Genomic DNA, 22751 nt, shown 5'->3' on the forward strand with positions numbered 1-22751 from the left:
CCATCGCTCATTCAGGGACATCCTTCTTAATTGTGATGATCATCTTTTACCAATGAACTTGGGGGATTGCAAACAATAACCAGTGAATGCTTGGGGAATGGAACATAACTCAGCTTTAATGTGCTTTACATAGCTACACTTTTTTATTGTTAAAGGCATCCCTGGACACACAGCATTGGCTTTCATACATATTTGGTAGAATATTAGCTATATCTGCTATGTCACCCGAGGTCACTGAAAATCATCAAACAGCACCTAACACTTTAAAATGATTTTAAATTCACATTTGGAGTATTGCTTGTTTAATACCCTTAAACTTGCCCTTGGGGTTTCAACATCCACTATTTCACTGGCTTCATATTTGATGTGTTATAATACACTGACTAACCAATTTTGAAAAATTGAATCATCAAAAAAGCCGTGGGAATTCCAAAAATAAGAGGTCGGCTATATAAGAGAGCAAAAAATGTTTCCAAAGCAACTTGCTCATCAACTTTGGGCATCTACTTTAGTGACGACTAAGTGCACTTGACAGGATGAACTCTGCACAACGTGAGTGCACAGCCAGCTTTCGAGTTGAATTTTATTTTTTAAACAGATTTCAGTGTTTACAGGAACTTACCACTTGTGTGTTTTGTTTTTCCAGATCTCCATGGTTTCGTCCTGGCGCTGCTAGTAGTATCACTATCAGCGTCGCTGGTTCGAGCTGCTCCTATTGTAGAATTTTCAGGAGACGATTATTCTGGAAGCTCTCGAGTCATCCCACTATCAACGAATTGGGAATCTTTAGCTGAGTGGCTGCACAGCGAAGTTTTAAAACTCAGGGACCAACAGGTACATTTCATAGATTAATGGTATTGAAAACATAAAAACATGGGGTCCTATCTTATTCTCTATCTAGCAACTGAGGGAACATGTAGACTATATGTACGTTTTTAGCAGCACAGGTGAATATAATAATTGAATGTAACGTTAAATGCAACCTCAAACCGTATCTGACGTAGCTTATATTAAATGCACAACACCGTGATTATGACGGTTTTTTTCTTCTTCTTTATTTCAGTTCCACGATGTATTTAATTTACCAGTTAATAATAGCTCCTTCAGTTTGTACACAATCAAACTACCTCAGATTACAGTAGCGGATGGATGTTTATCATCTGCATTCAAGAAGGTAAAATACTTTTTCTTTTCCAGGTTTTTCACTAGAAAAATAAATGTCAGGTATACTATAAGGTCTGACTTCAGGTTTTCGGGAAATGCTGGAATCCTAGTAAAAGTAGTACTTTATATAGTATATAATCTCGACGTTACACGTCGTTTCCAAGCATGTCTTATAATGCTAGGCTAGTATTGGCAAACTTCAGTTTACCAAAGTGTTTGGACAATCCAGTCAGTTCAGCTGCTAGACAGGTTTTAAAAGACGATCCAAGGGGCTAACATACCTAATGGGTTACTTTGGGAAAACAAAATAAAAACAAAAAGAGTGAATGAATTAAATCTGAAAACCATAGCCTACGTATTCTGGATAGGAAAAAGAGAACTTTGTCTTTCTCATCAATAGTAAATAAACTTTTTGATGGGGGAGTAGACAAAAACAATTGTCATACAAGATAAGTAAACTCTTGTACCCTAGTCTAAACAGCCCGTTCATAAAATATCTCATTTTGCGAGTAATATACATCTGCAATGCAAGCTGAAGGAATACGTTTACACAACTGAGGTGTTCGACAGCATCCGCAGCATTGTAAACACATTGCATTTCACACAGGAAAACTGTTTAAGAACAATCGCTACGGGGCTTCAAGAATATCTGGAGTACATGAATTATGTGAAGGATTCATATACCAGCGGGAAGGACGAAGTAGAAAAAGTATCGGACACAATACAAAATCTGTCAGCTGATGTCTTTCAAAGGGTGAGTAGGATTTTCTTTTAACATTTAGAGTTGTGTTTGTGCTTTAATTGAGGAATGCCAATCTGATGATGAGGTGTAATCCTCTATTACTGGACAGTTGTGGCGTTGCAACTTATTTTGCTGAATATGCACTCAGAGCTGAGTTGACGATCCAAGATAAGGGTTACACTTTACTATTTTATTGTATTTGTTTTTCCGTAGATGAAGAATCCCCCAAGCGTCACCAAGTTAGAAATAAACACAAAAGATATCCTCTCGCACAACAGCGACAGCGAGTGGGGTCAGGCAGTGAACGCGCATCTAATTCTCAGGGAGTTCACCAGTTTCATGGAGAAAACATATCTGGCTATTCGCAACATCAACGAAAAGAAATCCAGAAAGATTACATCTGTATGAGTGTTTTAGCTCAAAGCGTTTGAGATGAAGGAATCTATTTAATACTATATTTAATAATGTATGATCTGCTATTATCAGTAGATAACAAGTTTGTTCTTTGTCGAGAACCCAAAAAATATTTAATACCTCTATTGTAATAATTATTTATTAAACACTTAAGTGTATTTATTTATTTATTTATTTATACTTGTATACTGTTATTTATATAACAATGCAAGTGCTAATATTGTTTGAAATTGTACAAAAAAAAAAAAAGGCACACTCCTGTCCTGATTTGTATGGTACAACGAAAACTTTGTAATATTCAACCTCACCTACATCAGTCCGGCTGTACTGCATACTGGTGAGTAGCACTAGTTATAGCGCATTAATACAGTATGTATTTTGAGAAACAGAAAAATGTGGTATTGCTGGTTTCAGCAGTATTTTTTTTTTTAATTGTTCAGACAAATGCATTTTTTAAATTATTTATTTATAGATAACCAGTCACTATTTTAATGTTAAAAAAGCAGACATTCTTAATATTTAACTTTTATTTTTATAAAGATAGACAATGGTTTATAGTCATGGGCTGAAGTTGTCAAGTGTACACTGCAAGCAAGTTACAGTACACCTTGGGTCTTAGAACTCCTGAGCGTGCAACACATTCATTGAAATTACATGCATTTAACCCACAATGAATGCCTTATTAAAATGGGTGTTGCTGTGGGCTCTGGAATAATGTAGGCTTTTTTAATAAAGACTATTTTGAACGTGTTCATTGTTTCTCTGCAGTTGGGGGAGAATATGTTGGTTCTGTATTGCTGCGGTTATTTATTTGAAGAATAAGCTTGTTGTGTGGATACTGTGATTTGTTCTCCATACTGTCCACCTATTAAAATCCATTGTTTTACACAAGCCTTTGTTACTACTAGTATTCATTTATTTGTTTTAATTCTGAATTGAATGACCTCAACTTTGGGCTTCACTCATAAAATACAGTATTATGTATACAATGTGATCTCCAAATGTTTACTCTAATAGCAGGAAGTACAGTGTGTAGTGTCACATTTTCATTTTCAATACTGTAATTGTTAGAAATGTCACTGATGTCAAAGTGTTATGGGCTTGCTGTGGAGTGCTTTACACACAGTCTGCTCTAAACAGTGCTGACAGGTCACACCTTGAGCTTACCTTCCAAAGTGCCATAAGCTGACTTGAGTTCTCAGGTGCTGGAGCTGATCAGGTAGATTTATCATAAACCACATCAATTGAAAATGAATTAAATGCAAAAGCCAACTAATTCTGGAGAAAACAGTTGCTCAGTCTTGTCTACTCAGACAGCTGATTATTGTGCCGAGGGCTTGGGGAGTGATTCACATATTTGTTTATAATATAAAATAATCACAATTCATTCAGCAATGCATTCATCTACACTATAGGTGTGAAATGCTATTAATTGAAGTGATTATGTTTGTAGGGAATGATCGCTTTGCAACATTCAGTACTAGAGATCATCTACTTCCTCTTAAATTAGAATGGAAAATAAATAAAGACAACATTCAAAGGTTTTTATTCTGTATATATAAAAAGAAACCCTCACCACTTGCTGTTTTGTAAAGGGTTTACTGGTTTCGTAAAGGGTTTATTTAATGCAACAGACAATCACAGGCATAGAACTTCCTTTAGAAAATCTGATGGTTACATGTAAAAAAGCGATGCAGTGAAGCCAGTCAGTTTGCAGAGGATCCCAATGGACAGAATTGAATAAGATTTTCCATCAAGTCTCTTCCTTAAGCAGACAACAGATACTTTGGTCTCCAACTGTCTCAACCCCAAAGCAAACTGAAAAACAAACACAAGGCAATTACTAATGAACTGACAACATTAAAGAGAAAATGGAATGGGAAGAACCTTAGTACTGACAAAAAATGGACTGCTGCCTTAGAAAATATTATAATCTTAATTTAAACAAATGAAACATCTCAGACATGAGCAAGAGTTGTGTTCAAAGTTTAAAATATGTCACTTTACTTTCTGAAGAAATGTTATTTCAGTGGTACACGTAGGTCTACAAAGCATTTCCTTTCCCATTAGGCTCAAGCATTATTACAATTACTAATGCTTACTCAGCACCACACTTCAGTGCCACATCATTTTATCAATATGACTTCCCAAACGATGCTACGGATGTATTTTCAAATTTTTGGGTGAATACAGTACACTGTGAGGGAAATTGTCAAAACATCCTTGTAATCCTGCCCAATAATATATATTTTTTAAAAGACTTTAAGAACATAAGAACATAAGAAAGTTTACAAACGAGAGGAGGCCATTCGGCCCATCTTGCTCGTTTGGTTGTTAGTAGCTTATTGATCCCAAAATCTCATCAAGCAGCTTCTTGAAGGATCCCAGGGTGTCAGCTTCAACAACATTACTGGGGAGTTGATTCCAGACCCTCACAATTCTCTGTGTAAAAAAGTGTCTCCTATTTTCTGTTCTGAATGCCCCTTTTTCTAAACTCCATTTGTGACCCCTGGTCCTTGTTTCTTTTTTCAGGCTGAAAAAGTCCCTTGCGTCGACACTGTCAATACCTTTTAGAATTTTGAATGCTTGAATTAGGTCGCCACGTAGTCTTCTTTGTTCAAGACTGAACAGATTCAATTCTTTTAGCCTGTCTGCATATGACATGCCTTTTAAGCCCGGAATAATTCTGGTTGCTCTTCTTTGCACTCTTTCTAGAGCAGCAATATCTTTTTTATAGCGAGGTGACCAGAACTGCACACAATATTCAAGATGAGGTCTTACAAGTGCATTGTACAGTTTTAACATTACTTCCCTTGATTTAAATTCAACACTTTTCACAATGTATCCGAGTATCTTGTTAGCCTTTTTTTTATAGCTTCCCCACATTGTCTAGATGAAGACATTTCTGAGTCAACATAAACTCCTAGGTCTTTTTCATAGATTCCTTCTCCAATTTCAGTATCTCCCATATGATATTTATAATGTACATTTTTATTTCCTGCGTGCAGTACCTTACACTTTTCTCTATTAAATGTCATTTGCCATGTATCTGCCCAGTTCTGAATCTTGTCTAGATCATTTTGAATGACCTTTGCTGCTGCAACAGTGTTTGCCACTCCTCCTACTTTTGTGTCGTCTGCAAATTTAACAAGTTTGCTTACTATACCAGAATCTAAATCATTAATGTAGATTAGGAATAGCAGAGGACCTAATACTGATCCCTGTGGTACACCACTGGTTACCACACTCCATTCTGAGGTTTTTCCTCTAATCAGTACTTTTCTGTTTTCTACATGTTAACCACTCCCTAATCCATGTACATGTGTTTCCTTGAATCCCAAGTTCAGTTTGAGAATTAATCTTTTGTGCGGGACTTTGTCAAAAGCTTTCTGGAAATCTAAATAAACCATGTCATATGCTTTGCAATTATCCATTATCGATGTTGCATCCTCAAAAAAATCAAGCAAGTTAGTTAGACACGATCTCCCTTTCCTAAAACCATGCTGACTGTCTCCCAGTACCCTGTTACCATATAGGTAATTTTCCATTTTGGATCTTATTATAGTTTCCATAAGTTTGCATATAATAGAAGTCAGGCTTATTGGTCTGTAGTTACCTGGTTCAATCGGTATTACGTTTGCAATTTTCCAGTCTGTCGGTACCACCCCTGTGTCAAGAGACTGCTGCATGATCTTGGTTAGCGGTTTGTAAATTACTTCTTTCATTTCTTTGAGTACTACTGGGAGGATCTCATCCGGCCCAGGGGATTTGTTTATTTTAAGAGCTCCTAGTCCCTTTAACACTTCTGCCTCAGTTATGCTAAAGTTATTTAAAACTGGATAGGAACTGGATGACATGTGGGGCATGTTGTCAGTATCTTCCTTTGTAAAAACTTGTGAAAAGTAATCATTTAACATATTTGCTATTTTTTTTTCTTCCTCTATGATTTTGCCATTTGTATCTCTTAAACATTTAATCTCCTCTTTGAATGTTCTCTTGCTGTTGTAATATTGGAAAAACATTTTGGAATTGGTTTTAGCTCCCTTAGCAATGTTCATTTCTATTTCTCTCTTGGCCTTTCTAACTTCCTTTTTGACTTGCATTTGCAGTTCTGTGTACTCTTTCTGTGTACTTTCTTTTTGGTCCTTTTTTAATGCTCTGTAAAGTGCCTTTTTTCGCTGAATATTTTTTTTAATTGATCTATTAAACCATTTTGGCAATTTAGTTTTACATTTAGATTTGTCTACTTTAGGGATGTAATTGTTTTGCGCCTCTAGTACTACATTTTTGAAGAACAACCATCCTTCTTCTGTGGGTGTTTTCTCTATTTTACTCCAATCTACTTCTGTTAGTCTTTGTTTCATACCTTCATAGTTTGCTTTTCTAAAATTGTAAACCTTAGCTTTAGTCTTTACTTTTGGGGATTTAAAAAACACTTCAAATGAGACCATGTTGTGGTCTGAGTTTGCAGTGGTTCTCTGACCTCTGTTTTAGTTATTCTATCTTCGTTATTTGAAAAGACTAAATCAAGGCATGCCTCCCCTCTAGTGGGTGCCTTCACAAATTGTGTTAGGAAGCAGTCATTTGTCATTTCCACCATTTCTATTTCATCCTTCGCGCTACCCACCGGGTTTTCCCATTTTATTTGGGGGAAGTTGAAATCCCCCATTAGTATGGCTTCTCCTTTGCTACACACATTTCTAATGTCATTGTATAACAGATTATTGTGCTCACCGTCTGAATCTGGCGGTCTATAGCATGCTCCTATTATTATGCCTTTTGAATTTTTGTCTGTTATTCTGACCCATATTGATTCGGTTTTATTTTCTTTGTCCAGGTTTAACACCTGGGCTTCAAGACTGTTTCTTATGTATAGCGCTACCCCTCCTCCTCGTCTGTCCTGCCTGTCTTTCCTATACAGTGTATACCCACAAATATTATATTCGTCCCCATCACTCTCAGATAACCACGTTTCTGTAACACCTATCACATCATAGTTACCTGTTAGTGCAGTAGCTTCAAGTTCTAGAATTTTGTTTCTGATACTTCTAGCATTTAGATAAATACATTTAATGGTTGTCTTACCTGAGTTGTTGTTCTTGTTTTGATGCGGTCTCCCTTCTGATGCGGTCTCCCTTCTGTTTTTTTGTTGATTTTTTTGTTGATTTCTCCCCCCTTCCTTTCTAGTTTAAATGCTTCCTTTTTGACTTGCAGTACACCCTCGCTATAACGAACCTGTCGGAGTTCAAGCCTTCTGTTCGTTATATCGACAATCAAATGAAGGATAAACTTTTGGATTAAGTTAATGAGATGAGTTTATGAATACAAGCAAAATTACACGTACCTGTTCCCCTCATGTAAGCAGTAGTCTGCCTTTGCATTATCCTATTTGTTAAAGAATTAAAACGCAGTACAGAAAGCACAAATCCTGAATTGAAGCTGAACTTTTATTCAGAATCAATCTGACACGAATCATTTAAAAGTGCACCAGATCTTAATCCAACATGCAAGAATACAAACCTGAGCTTTTATTCCAAATCAACCCGACATGAAGTTAATCAGATCCTAAAGGTTTTTTGTTTTGTTTTTTCTTTAAATCATTTAGCATTACCGCATGGTTGCTTAACAAGCCAAAAAAAATTTTTTAAAGTTTTCTGACAGCCTAGATTCACAACAGACATATGCCTGTGTTACTCTTTTTTTTAAACAATCAATGTAGTTTCCAGCTTTGTTGCAATATAAAATTAATTTTGTTTCGGAGGCATAGATTCACATTGTCTTATTAATAAGACAAAGGAGATCACTTCACTGCGGAGGTGGCATCCCGTGCGTGTTTATATGATCTTTGTTTTAATTTTTTTTATTTTTTTATTTCAGGTTCGTTATAGCTGAATAGCTGAACAGCAAGGGTGTACTTTAATAACAATTAATTATAGTACAGTAGTCTCTGCGTATAGTAACACCTCCTAAGAGAACACTTCACTTAAGGGAACACCCTTGTGACGAAACAGATTTTTCCCATTGCAAATGCTAATGATAAAGGAACAGGAACTTTACTTAAAAGAACACCTTCTTGGAACCAATAGAGATTCGTTAACCATGGATACAGCACTGTTTTGTATAAACAAACACAAAAAAAAGCGACTTGTCATCGAGTGTTTTGAAGGCCACCGATTGGTTTATTAAACCTTTCCAGAACCACCGTCGTATCATTGAATTGTTTAATATTCTGATTTCCACAGGTGCACCACTTTGCTACAAAATGTCATGTAAACGAAGGGCAAAATGTGCTGCTGTTTCACTTGCTACACAAAGGTGGAAAGTGTTCGAGCTCTAGAAAAAAAAACAGAAATCAGACACAAGTCGGCGAGCAATTTGGAGTTTCCTAATCTGACGAGTTGCTTCACCATTCTGTTAAATAATGTGCATGTCTTGTATAGTTCTGCTGCATGTTGTGTAACGTGTGTAGGGGTGCTGTGTTAATTTAGTTTGACAGTTTATTAACATTGTTAACCCTACAGTAACTCCCATTATTTTTGCCTCTGCCATTGTGATAGAATGAAACACACTTGCCAGCTAATTTCATAGTACATAGCTGGTTTTGCTTTATTTTTTATCTGTCACTTCATTGTTATAGTTTATCAACATACACTTGCCTATTGTTTTGCTTTTACTAATTCAATTAATTTCATATGTTGATGCACGCGCATCATTACAAGCAATACATATGCATTTATTTATTGATTCATATTATGTCTGGTGTCTAATTTGCAGGACATCTTTCTTCTGAACTCCAACAGAAACTGTGTTCTGCCTCATTACACCTCTCATTTACAATTAAACAAACTGTGAAAATAAGCAGCACCATACTTTTGGAATCTCCAGTAACTGTTTGTCACTATTTGTGTGGATTAAGGATGGTAAATTTATTATTTGTGACCTTGTAAAATACTCTAGAAATATTGTTTTTGATGGGTAATGGTTTAGGAATTTACAAGGGTGAAAAGTTTAAAGCCTTTTATCTCTGGAAAAATGTCACTCCCATGGTGCTAAGTAAGTAAATCCAGTAATTCCAGAGGCACACTTTACAGTAACCATGTATTTAATTTTAAACGTGGGACCTAGAAATAATGATAACACTTATTACTGCTGGACAGACTTACTGGAATTGCATTGCTTTTTTGAATGGAGAATGAAATGAAGAGTTTACTTTTCCAAAGCTCTGCATCCATTCCCCCCTTTTCATTTTCAGTCAGCATAACACATTTTCTGTTCTTTTTTTTTTTTTAGCGGTGGCAGTGCTTTTCTGATTGTGTAACACTCTCCCACTACATATTTAGGATGGATATACTTCTAGCATTTTGCTCTCAGACAGAAACTATTTCAACTATTAACTAAATGCCAAACCATCAAGCAAATTAGGCAAGCCATTAAATAATGCCTGTTGTATAACAGATGCAATAAATATTACCTTAAAACAGTAGGCTCTGGCAACCCAGGATCAGCACCTCTCTTAAAACCTGCAATAAATACAAAATTAGAGCAATCATTAGTATGAAAAAAGTAGATGACCTACATCCTCTGTATGTACATAAAGACAAGCCAACTGCACCTCCTAAATACCCGAATTCTGTTCAACTCAGAGAGTGCTAAAGGATGTCCTAAAGTTCATCAGTGAAATAAGCAGCTATTCAGATACAGCATACATAGTGATATGGCACACATAGAAATTACGTGCGGGCACCTCCATATAAAACCACATTACCTGGTATATACAGGAGCTAATAAAAGCAACCCTTTTTTTTCTTTTTACGTACCTGAATATATGATTTTAAAACTGCTAATTGGCATTCTAAAGGGGCTATATAAGTGCACATAACACTGACAATATTAAGTAAAAGCAAAAAAGCTAGAGGCACATTTTTCCTCAAAAGCAGTGCGATTCGTGGTAACAAAACCAAAGGTTAAGCCATATGCAATGAACTTGTGTTAGTTAGAACTTTTTACATTTTCACGTAGGAAGACTGTGCTAACTACCAGCTCTACAAACTGAAACTTGCACAGGGGTGCTTATCTTCATTTCAGGGATTATTTTTGCTTACATGATAAATTGCCCATGTGAAGGGCCGCCAGTGTGTGCACGGATCTCAGATGTTTCTATCTGTGTTCTTGTCCAGCCCTTGTAGAACTTTACAACTATGGTAAAAATACTACAAAAACTAATTCACAGATTTTTTTCGGTATTATGATGTTAATGAGAGAAATGAATCTAGTACAGAGGAAAAACAAACTTGTGTGAATGGCACAATATTAGTCTACAGTGCACTGCACTGTATCTAGGTTGGACTGCAACTACTAGAATTCCTGAATCGCTGCCAACTCTGGGAAGGAAGTATGACACAATGAATGAGTGTCTCCCACTGTGTCTCCATCGCAAACAATTTCCAGCAAATTATAAAACCTGCATTATCCTGCCACTAACAGACACAAAGATTTGAGTAGTTTCCAGTAACTACTAGGCTACAAAATGTATTTCACGCTCTCTTTTATGAAGCACATTTAAAAAAATATATATATATATATATATATATATATATATATATATATATATATATATATATATATCATATATACACACACACACACACACACACACATATACAGGCAGAGAACAAAAAAAACAGGAACACCTGGGTAAATGAGGGACACCAAGTATATTGAAGGCAAGGGCTTCCACACAAGTGTGGCTCATGCTTTAATTAAGCAAATAACATCCCAGCATGCTTAGGGTCATGTATAAAAATGCTGGACAGGCCTGGTTGCCTATAATTATAGCTAGCATGGCTGCAAGAGGCGACCTCAATGACCTTGAAAGAGGGGCGACTGTTGGGGCGTTTGGCAGGAGCTTCAGTGACCAAGACAGCTCAACTTGCTGATTTTTCACGAGCAACTGTGTCTAAGGTGATGTCGGCATGGAATTCCGAGGTAAAGACATCAATCAGCAAAGGGCAACTGTGGGCGGAAGTGCATACTCCAGGATCGTGATATCCATGCATTAATTTGAAGTACAAGGCAAAACAGGTGAGCAGCTACAGATCAATTGACTGCAAATTTCAACCTGGGGCGCGAGCAGCCAGTTTCATCAAAAAAGGTCAGCCGAGAACTCCACAGAGCAGGATACCATAGTCGGGTTGCAGCGCACAAACCGCTTATCACACCTGGCAATGCACGTTTTTCAATCTAGTGGTGCAAAGAGCACAGGTAATGGACTATCAAGCAGTGGAGAAATGTGATATGGTCAGATAAATCATGCTTCCAAGTGATCATCTTCACCCCATGTTGCAGCATTTCTTTCCTGCCGGTGGGGGACTGTCTTCTAGGATGACAATGCCGCCGTCCACAGAGCACGTGTGGTTGCCCAATGGTTTGATGAGCATGACACTGATGTTATCCATATGTCATGGCCTTCTCAGTCACCAGACCCGAACCCAATCGAGCATTTATGGGATATTCTGGAACGACGCCCGAGACAGCATTTTCCACCTGGTGCATACAGGCCGTACTGGCCCAACCCCGTTAAATGACTTTACATTGGTGTTTCCATTTTTGTGTCCAGTACCTGTGTGTGTGTGTGTGTGTGTGTGTGTGTGTGTGTGTATGTATGTATATATATATATATATATATATATATATACATACACTACCGGTCAAAAGTTTTAGAACACCTCAATTTTTCCAGTTTTTATTGAAATTTACGCAGTTTAATGTCTATATGTACTCTGAAATTAAAGCATAGAACAAATAAACAATTGAGAGATAAAAAATCATGGAATCTTTTAGTTTAACAAAATTTAATCAAAATTTTTGACTCAAAGTGAACACCTTTTGCAGTTATAACAGCCGAACACACTTGTGGCATTCTTTCTACAATGGAAATCAAATATTGGTTTGGAAAGTTCTGCCCAACACTGTTGCAGAAGTTCCCACAAATGTGTTGCACTTGTAGGTTACTTTGCTTTCACCCTTCTGTCCAGTTCATCCCAAACCAGCTCGATAGGGTTTAAGTCTGGAGACTGTGCTGGCCGTTCCATGATCTCAAGCCTACCGTCTTGTTCATTTCTTGTAAAGGTAGTTCTGACATAGCCTGGAGGTATGTTTTGGGTCATTATCTTGCTGTAGGATGAACCCGACCAACTAGGCGTATACCAGAGGGTATTGCATGGCGCTGCAAAATGCTGTGGTAGCCGTTTTGGTTCAGGGCGCCACTCACTCTGTGCAAGTCGCTGACTCTGGATCCAGCAAAAGAGCCCCAGACCATCACGTTTCCTCCTCCATGTCTGACAGTTGGTGTCACACACCGAGGAACCATCCTTTCCCCTACTCGACAGCGTACAAAAACCCTGCGTGATGAACCGAAGATTTCAAATTTTGATTTATCGGTCCATAAGACCTTCTTCCAGTCTTCAGTAGTCCACTGGCAGTGCTTCATGGCCCAGGCAAGCCTCTCTTATTTTGTCATCTTAGCAATGGCTTTCTTACTGCCATTCGACCTGTCAAACCTGCAGCTCAAAGTCTTCTCTTCACAGTTGAAACTGAGACTTGCTTACTTCAACCAGTATTAAGCTGTGCTTGAAGCTGTTGTCCTGTGAGCCGCCTATCACGCAAGCTGTTGACTCTCAGAAACTTCTGTTGTAGTTTTGGGTCTGCCAGACCTCTTCCTGTCAGAGTTTCCTCCAGTTTCCAATGCCTTTTGATGGTGTAGGAAACTGTACTCACTGACACCTTGGCTTTCTTTGCAATTTCTCTAAAGGAAAGACTTTTTAAGGGTTTTAATGGTTTATCTCTCTTCCTTTGTTAATTGCCTTTTTCTCGCCATTATGATAGCAATATACTAATTCCTGTAGTACAATACTGTCCAAATAATGCTTAAGAGGGTGTAGTAACACAGTCTGTTCCAACACTGCTTTTATACAGACAGAGGGTTTGTAAGTAACACCGTGTAACAATTTTTTTTTTTTTTTTTGTGTTCCTGGGTAGTAAGTGTTACTTCCTAATTGTTTATGCCTCAAAAGTATAGAAAATGGCTATTATTCCCCACAAACTTTGCTTTTGTGACCAGACAGTGATATTTCAAAATATCACTATTTCCAATGGGAAAACGGGCAAATGTCTTTTCGTTCATATAAAGTCAGAAAAAAACAACATATGAATCCAAATTAACATGTATTTATACTAAAGTAATACAAAAATGACTACAAAAGATTTAGAAGTGAGTAGTTTTTCGAGATTTACGATTATACTGTAAATACAGTATAATCATAAATCTCAATAAAACTTCACCTTTTGTTGCCTTATAGCTTGGAATTAAAATGCATTGTTTTTTTTTTTTTTTTTTTTCATTTATCTACACATCCTACCCCACAACTTCCAAGTGAAAAAAATATTCCAGAAATTTGGAAATTTGTAGAAAATGAATTATAAAAGCTGAAATAGCTTAGTTAGGTAAGTGTCCACCCCCTTTGTAATAGCAATCCTAAATTAGCTCAGGTGTAACCAATCACCTTCAAAATCAAGTTAAGTAGCCTCCACCTGTTTTAAATTGTAGTGATTCACATGATTTCAGAATAAACGCAGCAGTTCCTGTAGGTTCCCTCTGCTGGGTAGTGCATTTCAAAGCAAAGACTCAACCATGAGCACCAAGGCGCTTTCAAAAGAACTACGGGACAAAGTTGTTGAAAGGCACAGATCAGGGGATGGGTATAAAAAAATATCACAGGCCTTGAATATCCCTTGGAGCACGGTCAAGACCCTGCCTAGATCAGGCGGTCCCTCCAAACTGGATGACCGAGCAAGTAGGAGACTGATCAGAGAGGCTATCATGAGGCCAATGGCAACTTTGCAAGAGCTATAGGCTTTTATGGCCAAGACTGGTCAAAGTGTGCATGTGACAACAATATCCCAAACCTCTACAAATCTGGCCTGTATGGTAGGGTGGCAAGAAGGAAGCCATTACTCAAGAAAGCCCATCTTGAATCCCATTTGAAGTAAGCAAAAATAATACTCAGGAGATTCTGTAGCCATGTGGCAAAAAGTTTTGTGGTCTGACGAAACTAAAATGGAACTTTTTGGCCTAAATGCAAAGCGTTATGTTTGGCGCAAACCCAACACAGCACATCACCCAAAGAACACCATCCCTACTGTGAAGCATGGTGGTGGCAACATCATGTTATGGGGATGTTTCTCATCAGTAGGGACTGGAGCACTTGTCAGGATAAAAGAAAAAATGAATGGAGCAAAGTACAGAGAAGTCCTTGAGGAAAACCTGCTGCCCTCTGCAAGAAAGCTGAAACTGGGACGGAAGTTCACCTTTCAGCAATGCAATGACCAAAAGTACATAGCCAAACCTACACTGGAGGAGCTAAGGAACATCAACGCTCCCCAAGGAACTTGACAATGCTTAAACAGTTTGGTAAAGAAGAATGGTCAAATATTACCAAATCTAGGTGTGCAAAGTTGATAGAGACCTATCCCAACAGACTCACAATTGTAATTGCTGCCAAAGCTGCTTCTACCAAGTATTAACTTAGAGGGGTGAAGACCTATCCAATTTTTAATATATAATGTTTTCCCCTTAACAATGTGGAGTACGGAGTGTAGATAAGTGGAAAAAAATCCTCACTTAAATGTATGAAACTCTGAGGCACTGACACAACAAAATGTGAAAAAAGTTAAAGGGGGTGTAGACTTTCTATAGGCACTGTATATACATATAAAAAAAAACTGGACTAATAAATTAGTTTGACAGGATTACAAAGCAAAACTAATATGACTCATCTTGCAATCTATGAATCACAACTTGACAAATGAGTTTTGGAAACAAAGCGTCTGATCCATGTATCATAACTCATAACGCATATTTTGATGAGAAGATTATAATACCCAAAGGTATAATGTTGGTTGGCACAGTTAAATCCATTGAATACACCAAGGTTTTGAAGAGGATGATTAGCACTAATCTTGGAATGCCTAATATTACCAACCTAAGAAAGGGATTGGTGAAACACCTTTGTTAATTCCATACAATCAACCGGATCACTATTCCTTGCAGGGAAAATATACTATTAGATTGTATTTGACTATTTTACAGCACAGAGGAATTGCCCTGAATTGCACCAACCCTATCTCATAACAAATGTCTCATAAAGGACTGAACATCATTCATATACGATGGCTGTATTCGGAGCTTCTGTTCTGGAAATTTTCTGGTGGTCCAAAACACCAAAATAAGATCTAGTGGTGAGATCTTAACTGGTGCACTACCATAAAAGGACAACATTAGGTTATGGATGTAACCCTGTTTCCCTGAAAGAAAAGAAGACCACCACCAATACTTCTGGGACATGCCTGCCACAGGTCAGGTATTCATTAAGCATTTTATATCAAAGCTGACAATAGGTCCCTCCGGGGAGGGACATCCAGGGTCCCGCCTTCCGAGGGAACAAACAATTCCCTCCAACTCCATGGACCTAACTTTCTCTTTTAAAAGCATACCAAAGCAGTCGCAGGGGAGCATGAGCGAAGACAGCAGACGAGGGACGTCTCAAGATCGCAAAACCACAGTTAGCGGTGCAAGTGTGCAACCTCAAGGACCCTCGTGCCTAATGAAGGCTTACAGAGATCTACCACAGTAAGTCAGTAGAACCTGATGAAAAGTACGTGGAGTAGCCCAGCTAGCCGCATTATAAATGTCAGTCAATGAGGCTCCTCTAAAAAGGGCCCATGATGTAGCCACTCCTCTGGTTAACTGCGCGGCCACCCGCCCAGGTGGGGGCAGGCCGGCATTAGTATATGCTGAGGCTGTGGCGGGGCCTGCTGTGGGGGCGGCAGTGAAACTGCCTTTGACAGCGCTGTTGCACTGGGGACCCAGGTCCAGCACTCCCCCATCTATGCGGGTAGGTTCAGTCGCTAGCTGCAGCAGAGACCTGAAAGCAATGACTAGGACTGTCTTGAGTCGCTGTACGTGCCACGAGTGGATGCCATTATCTCACCTCGGTCCCATGCCAAAGTGAAGGAAGGGAGCATCGAGGCTACCTGCAGTGACGCTTCATGTTCTCGGTGGGAGCGTTGCAGTATTTCCTCCACCGCTGGCCCAAAGCTATGGCCGGGAGATATCGGCGTGCCCAGCAAGGCTGATTTGTCCACATCAGGGACCCTCGTCTGAGACAGCCAAAGCTATCTGCGGGCTACTACCAGGCTTGCCAGGCTCCAGCCCACGGCCTGTCCTGTCGATGTTGGAACGCTGCACAGATCTCACAAAAGGAGGCCTCTCCCAAAACAGAGGCAGTGTGCTGTAAGCCCAGGCAACGGACACAGAGGGTATATGCCTGTCCTCTGGAGGAATCTTCCTGCTGCATGACGTGCACTTGTTGAACTTTTGCAAGCTTGCCATTAGGCCTGTAATGACAACGAATTATTTACTGATTGGGACCCCATGATAATTGAATGAAATCAAATATTCCGTTAAATTAAAAATGTGTCTTGTATATATTAACTTACTGTCAAGAACGTAATCTGTGTTGTCGCTTCTAAAAGTTACTGAGAATATGCGTCTGTGAACAAATACAGGATGATGCAGAGATCAAGAGTAACCTAATTTATTAATGAATTCTATACAAGTTTTTTTCTTACCTTTTCATTTTGAAGCATGCACTATCCGCAACCTTTCTCGTTTTTGATTGCTGTCTGTCTAAGTGCCGCTGGATCGTAGCTCGACATATGTGATCCAATGAAACATTGCAGGTTGTACAAAATACTTTGCCACCAGTAGAATAAAACTATTGTACACGATCCGATGCAGTAATTATTGGTAGTTTTTTTTTATTCATTTTGGACACTCGCAAAATGTTCACACGCTTAACAATATCCGTTGATCTCCTAGGATACTAAACCCGCCCCGGATGCCCATATCTACCAATCAGTGAGGAGAGCCCAGAGTGATTATTGGCTACTATTAAGTGTCAATAAATCCTGTCCAGTTTTCTTTTTGAAATTGAAACAAGCTTATAATCACGTCAGGAACCTGGACCGATACACACAACTTAATTGGCTTTAAGAGCATGGTAAAAGTACATAAACTAGAGTTCATGGTGAAAAATAAATTTCATGCTCCACATCACGTTTTTCATGGCTATGAAATAGGTAGGACCTTAGTAATGCACTGTATAAGCGAATCCACGTGGGCGCTTCTCTGAGCACTCCAGTATGTGATGCATTTTTGGTTGCTACGTGGTATGTAGATAGATTAGGCCTATACATGTATGAAAGAGATATTCTACATATCTTGGTTGCAATGTGGGCAGTAAGTCAACTAATACTAAATACACTTACATGTATGAAAGCAGAAGCTGGGCTTATTGTTCCTTTAAACTGTTACTGCAAGGGGATTTCTTTTGTTTTGTTTTTAAGCAGTTTAACTCGATAATGATCGATAATCGTTGTTAGAATTTGCATGATAATCAACATCAACATCAGGGTTCAATTTACAACACAACTCACCATTATAATGTACAGTTTGATCAAATCAACATTGGCTTGAGTCAGGCACAGATTCATTTGTATCTGCACTCATTTAATTTGTACATATTTTGAGCTGACATGGTACATTTTAGAAAGAATAATCTTCAATAAACACTTTACTTTGAAAGAGGAACCAAGACAATAGTAACATGGGCAAAAAAGTTATGCCACTCAAGATTCCGGTGTTAAGTATTCTTATTCAAGAAACACATTTAAAATGTTAAACAAAACTTTCCAATTCGTAACATGACCACAAATGTTGCCTGCGGCAAACAGTAATACCCACTGTATTGCATAAGAGGTAGTAGTGAAATGTAAATCAAAATGGAAAATTCTTTAATTATCTTGACAGAGGATAATCAGGGGGACCCTTTCCCAATGCTAAATCATTATTGCAAACTTTATCATACAAGAAATTGGCTCAATAGCAGCAACTTTTAGCCATCGAAAGTGGGATTTCCTGATGTTGCAAGCTGTTGCTGCAGCATGGACAGTTAGCTATTTTTTCTGTAAGATTTTTTTTTTTTTTTTTTTTTTTTTTTTTAAATTGAATTAATTAAAGCTATGAATCTGCATGTATTTTCCAAAGGAATTAAGTAAATATTTTGAAAAGTACCACTTTACCAGATGCAATCGATTAGATAAGTGATGAAATTCACCATTTCCTCATTTATTTTGCAGTTTAGTTTCGGTGTTACTTTTTGTCCATAGTGCGAAATATGGGGCTTGCTAATAATGTTCTTACATCATCCATTTATGTGGCTCAATGCTGCATGCACAGTTTCCTAGATTTTTGTTTCCTTTGTAGGTGACTTCATGATAGCACATGACTTCTCTTTTTTTTTTTCTTTACATTATTTTTAATAATTCTATGTTTACTCAAAACCGCTGCCAGTTCTTCAGCAAGCCTGCAATGGCCTAATGCAAGTTTGACATATCGGAATAATGAAATTGTGGCACTCAGTATAACAAATTAATAAATCAGTCATACAGAGACAATCCCTTAAAAAGTGTATGCTACATATTACAGTTGTTTATTTTTTGTCAAACTAAAGGTTGACATTGTAAAATATGTTTTGAATCACTGAAACAGGCAATGCTGTCATCTATAAACTTGGTAATGTAATCCAACAACCCCACAAAAGGTTATGCATGCAAAAATCTATTTTAAAACCTTAGCACCCCCTTGATAAAACTTTCTAATATGTCTGTTGCATTGTCTATATTTTCAAATGATCTTTCCCTTTTCTCAATCTGAAATAACCCAGTAGTTTTATGCTCTTTGTGAACTTAAAACAGGACAATTTTTTACACAGAGAATTGTGGGAGTCTGAAACCAACTCCCCAGTAAAGTTGTTGAAGCTGACACCCTGGGATCCTTCAAGAAGCTTCTTGATGAGATTCTGGGATCAATAAGCTACTAACAACCAAACGAGCAAAGTGGGCCAAATGGCCTCCTCTCAGTTGTAACCTTTATGTACTTATGTGTGCCTACTACTGATGATGCCAATTTCAGTTTAGCTAATATGATCATTAGAATCAGCAGTTGGAGATACAGACACAAGTACACAATGCACGTATCAATGTCCCGGAAGCAGCTTGTTAATGATGCTTCAATCCAACTTTCTTTGAATTGAACTGTCGGCCCAAATGTTTCTTTAGCCCTGCTGCAATCTGGCTCATGGTATGTCTCAAGCAACAACAATATGACTAAACAGAATAAACAGAAGCTTTCCTTGCACAAGTGAAACTTTCACGCAGGCCTGGTTGTTTGCTATTTCTTCAGCTTCCGAACAGCCGTCATGCATTTTGTCTCGCTCAAACCAGGTCAAAGCGTGTCAACCCACATCCTGAGGCGAGTCGCTGGGAACCGGGTCAACTCGGATGCGATCTAGGTACGTGGTTTCACACTATGCGGGACTGTGACCCAGGTAGCCAGAAAGGGGATCAGGGCCTGGGTCGGAATGCCAGCATGAAAGGGGCTTAATAAGAAGATACTTGGAAAGGGGTAATTTTTTAACTAGATTGTAATTCAATGTAAAACATCTACTGTTGGATTTCTGTGAATGGTGGGGTAATGTCAGCATTTGCACTGATCATTAAGAGTACAACCAAGTATGTCCTTGTTTTTAATTATTTACAGGTAATTGAACAAACAAAGTCACTTTGTACAAACAAATACACAAACATTCTGGACCCTGTTTATTCAAAAAGGAAACTATTTGAAATTCCCACCCTACTAGTTTCATCCACTAAATAGCAGCTTCACTGGGGGTTTGTGAATGGTGAATGATCTAGAAGTAGTTTGGAATCACATTCCTCCTGTTTATTTCCACAGCCTCACAGATCATGTCATACTTTCTTCAGTTTTTGCATTTTACTTTGTCACTGCCGGATAGTTTTTTACTTTGCCTCCAATGCAAGGTCACCATGCTTGTCCAGTAGTGCTTTCCCCATGCCCTGTTTCATTAAACTGCAGTCTCAAGTCCTGCCTCCCCCACTAAACACTCCAGCCAGTTTAAATATACTATCCATTTTATTCCCACAGATTTGCTCTTTAATTTTACACTGACCAGATGTCTCTTTATCCAGCCTGTCTTCACTTCCCTCACAAATCACTCCCTTATTTTCTGTGTGTCAATCAGAGCACCAGTCACTCACCATTGTATGGTACATCACATCCTATCCACAGACGCTTTTCTATCAGCAATGGGAGGTGTATTCTACTTAAGGTACAATATCTTAACAAAAAGGTCTGATGTATGACAGGTACCATAACAAACTAATAGTTTTCTAACTCATTCACATCAAAGCCAGTACAGTGCAAGCATTTTGCAAGGAAAGGGCTGATTAGGCTCAAGTTCCTTTTTTTGCAACATTAACCAATGTGTTTAAAAATTAGTTTTCAATAACATGCAAGATGCATGTATAACAATACAACATTTTATGTGGGAGCTGTATTAACACAGGGGTAATACTGCACGTGTACTTTCTTTTTTGGAAAGCTAGACAATTATACAATGAGGTATTTGAATCGCCACATACGAGGGGGGTCGCTTTTGTGCATTCTGACAAATCATAATCCTTAACTCTTGACAGTGCAATATTTAATAATTTCTGCTTCAGGCAATCAGAAAGGGAGACTTTCTGTTTTTTTTTTTTTTTTTAAAACAGTTAAAGGGCAGAACAGGCCCACCCCTCGGTACAGTAAACGACCTGAATGACAGATCTGACCTATGCTGTGATGACCTGTACAACAAGCCTAACAAGCTTGAGATACTCAAAAACAAAGGCTCGGCTTTGTTAATTCTACACGTCTTAAAACATCGATCATTTCTATGAATAAGTCCTCCCTATTGTTTTAAGTTGCTACATTTAATTTGAAAGGCATGACCAGGTTTAAACACCGACTAAACCTGCTATAACAAAAAGACCCCAAAATACCCCCTCCTGGTTCTTTTTTTTATTTTATAAACATGCCGACAACATCACTCTTTCTACATCTCGAAACGTTTACAGGATGTATACGTACAGGAAGAAATGTTTATAACGTGGACTACACGTAACACGTTTGTTTACTAACCAAGGTACAGAATAGTAGGGATGAGGCCCCATCGTATGGCAAACTGTCCGTATTGGAAAACTTGCTGCAGCCGCTGCTTGGTCTCCTTGCTGAGCTTCGGCATGCTGATATTTATATTTTAAAATATACACACACTATATATATAATATATAATATTAACAAGACGAGACGCCGTTCCTACCTACTCGCACACACCAGACACAAGGATGATTGCCATAAACAAAGACTCTTACGCAAGCAGACTAAGATTAAAAGGAAACTGTACAGCGCTACCTACTGGCTAGAGTGGCGCAGGTCAGGTCAAGACTTTATACACGGCAGACTCAAAACGAGGCTTGGTGTGTCGCCGTCAGTCAAACTGCAGGGGTTGTGTGTTCGATTAAAAAAAGGAAACAAGATTAATGTTCAGGTAAATATCAAGAATTATCCAGTTTAGCGATGTATCTTCACATAACAATATGAGAAACCTAGCCTGTTCTTGGTATATACAGTAAATTACTTTATACTTTGTGTAAATTATACCTTGTAAATTATGTAGTGTAATCTTGTATCGTAATGTTAATCCCACATCTTTTTCGGAATACTCATATTCATAGTACGATGATCTTATTACATATATGCTATACGTATTAGTATTTACGCAGTATTCAGAATAATAAAATATTAGCCTGTACCTAAACGTGCTGTTTGTGGTACTCAGGGCATGAAGTTAAGGGCATGAAGGGCAGGGTATTGTTGCCTTCGTTGGGTTTGAAGATTCGGGGCCACCAAGGCAGTTCTAGAGGGCAAAAAGGCAAAACATCAATCCAACAACCAAAGGGCACCAAGGAGATTTCATACTCATTCATAAAACAACAAAAAAGAAACACAGACAGCCTATTATATTGATTACATTTTAATTCAAGCAAACACAAATCAATGTTTTCTGAGCAATTCACACACAAACTGTTACAAAAATAAGATATAGGTCATTTTCCATTGTAAAAATGGTATAAAAAAATCCAATTTAAAAACAACAAACTTTCATAATGAAAAAATACAAAGGGTATTTTGGCAGAAAAATAAATATTCAGGGTATTTATTTATTCATTTATTTATGCTTAAACTAACTCCATCACACCCCACTGACTGCATAGATTACACTAAGCCTTAGCTACAGCCTTAGTGATACAACAGCACTTTCATCATTCAGTCAAGGGCATGTTAAACATAGATTTTCAGGCAAACTGGCTGAAGATGTACCCATGGCTGGAGTTTAATAACGATAGTGGT

The 22751-nt window shown here is 38.1% G+C and overlaps 1 protein-coding gene and 1 long non-coding RNA gene across 2 annotated transcripts; one reads left to right on the top strand and one right to left on the bottom strand.

The window, feature by feature from the left end:
• The first annotated feature begins 490 nt into the window (after positions 1 to 490).
• il6 (interleukin 6 (interferon, beta 2)) lies at positions 491 to 3744 on the top strand. Its single transcript, XM_041248985.1, has 5 exons — positions 491 to 552; positions 647 to 834; positions 1064 to 1174; positions 1772 to 1918; positions 2120 to 3744. The coding sequence occupies exons 1-5, from the start codon at positions 537 to 539 to the stop codon at positions 2312 to 2314; spliced, it is 657 nt and encodes a 218-aa protein (XP_041104919.1). The 5' UTR covers positions 491 to 536; the 3' UTR covers positions 2315 to 3744.
• Positions 3745 to 3903: 159 nt separating this feature from the next.
• Positions 3904 to 21629, bottom strand: LOC121315085. Its single transcript, XR_005950198.1, has 3 exons — positions 21480 to 21629; positions 9792 to 9840; positions 3904 to 4138 (listed from the first exon to the last, which is right to left on the bottom strand). It is a non-coding gene; the product is annotated as an uncharacterized LOC121315085 (long non-coding RNA).
• Positions 21630 to 22751: the final 1122 nt, after the last annotated feature.

Source organism: Polyodon spathula, chromosome 4 (assembly GCF_017654505.1).
Source record: "Polyodon spathula isolate WHYD16114869_AA chromosome 4, ASM1765450v1, whole genome shotgun sequence".
In the NCBI taxonomy this organism is placed as follows: Eukaryota; Metazoa; Chordata; class Actinopteri; order Acipenseriformes; family Polyodontidae; genus Polyodon; species Polyodon spathula.

Excerpts from the sequence above, each read along its gene's own strand:
- il6 (XM_041248985.1), top strand. Across the intron at positions 835-1,063 it reads TAAAACTCAGGGACCAACAG|TTCCACGATGTATTTAATTT; the intron begins GTACATTTCATA and ends TCTTTATTTCAG. Across the intron at positions 1,919-2,119 it reads CAGCTGATGTCTTTCAAAGG|ATGAAGAATCCCCCAAGCGT; the intron begins GTGAGTAGGATT and ends GTTTTTCCGTAG.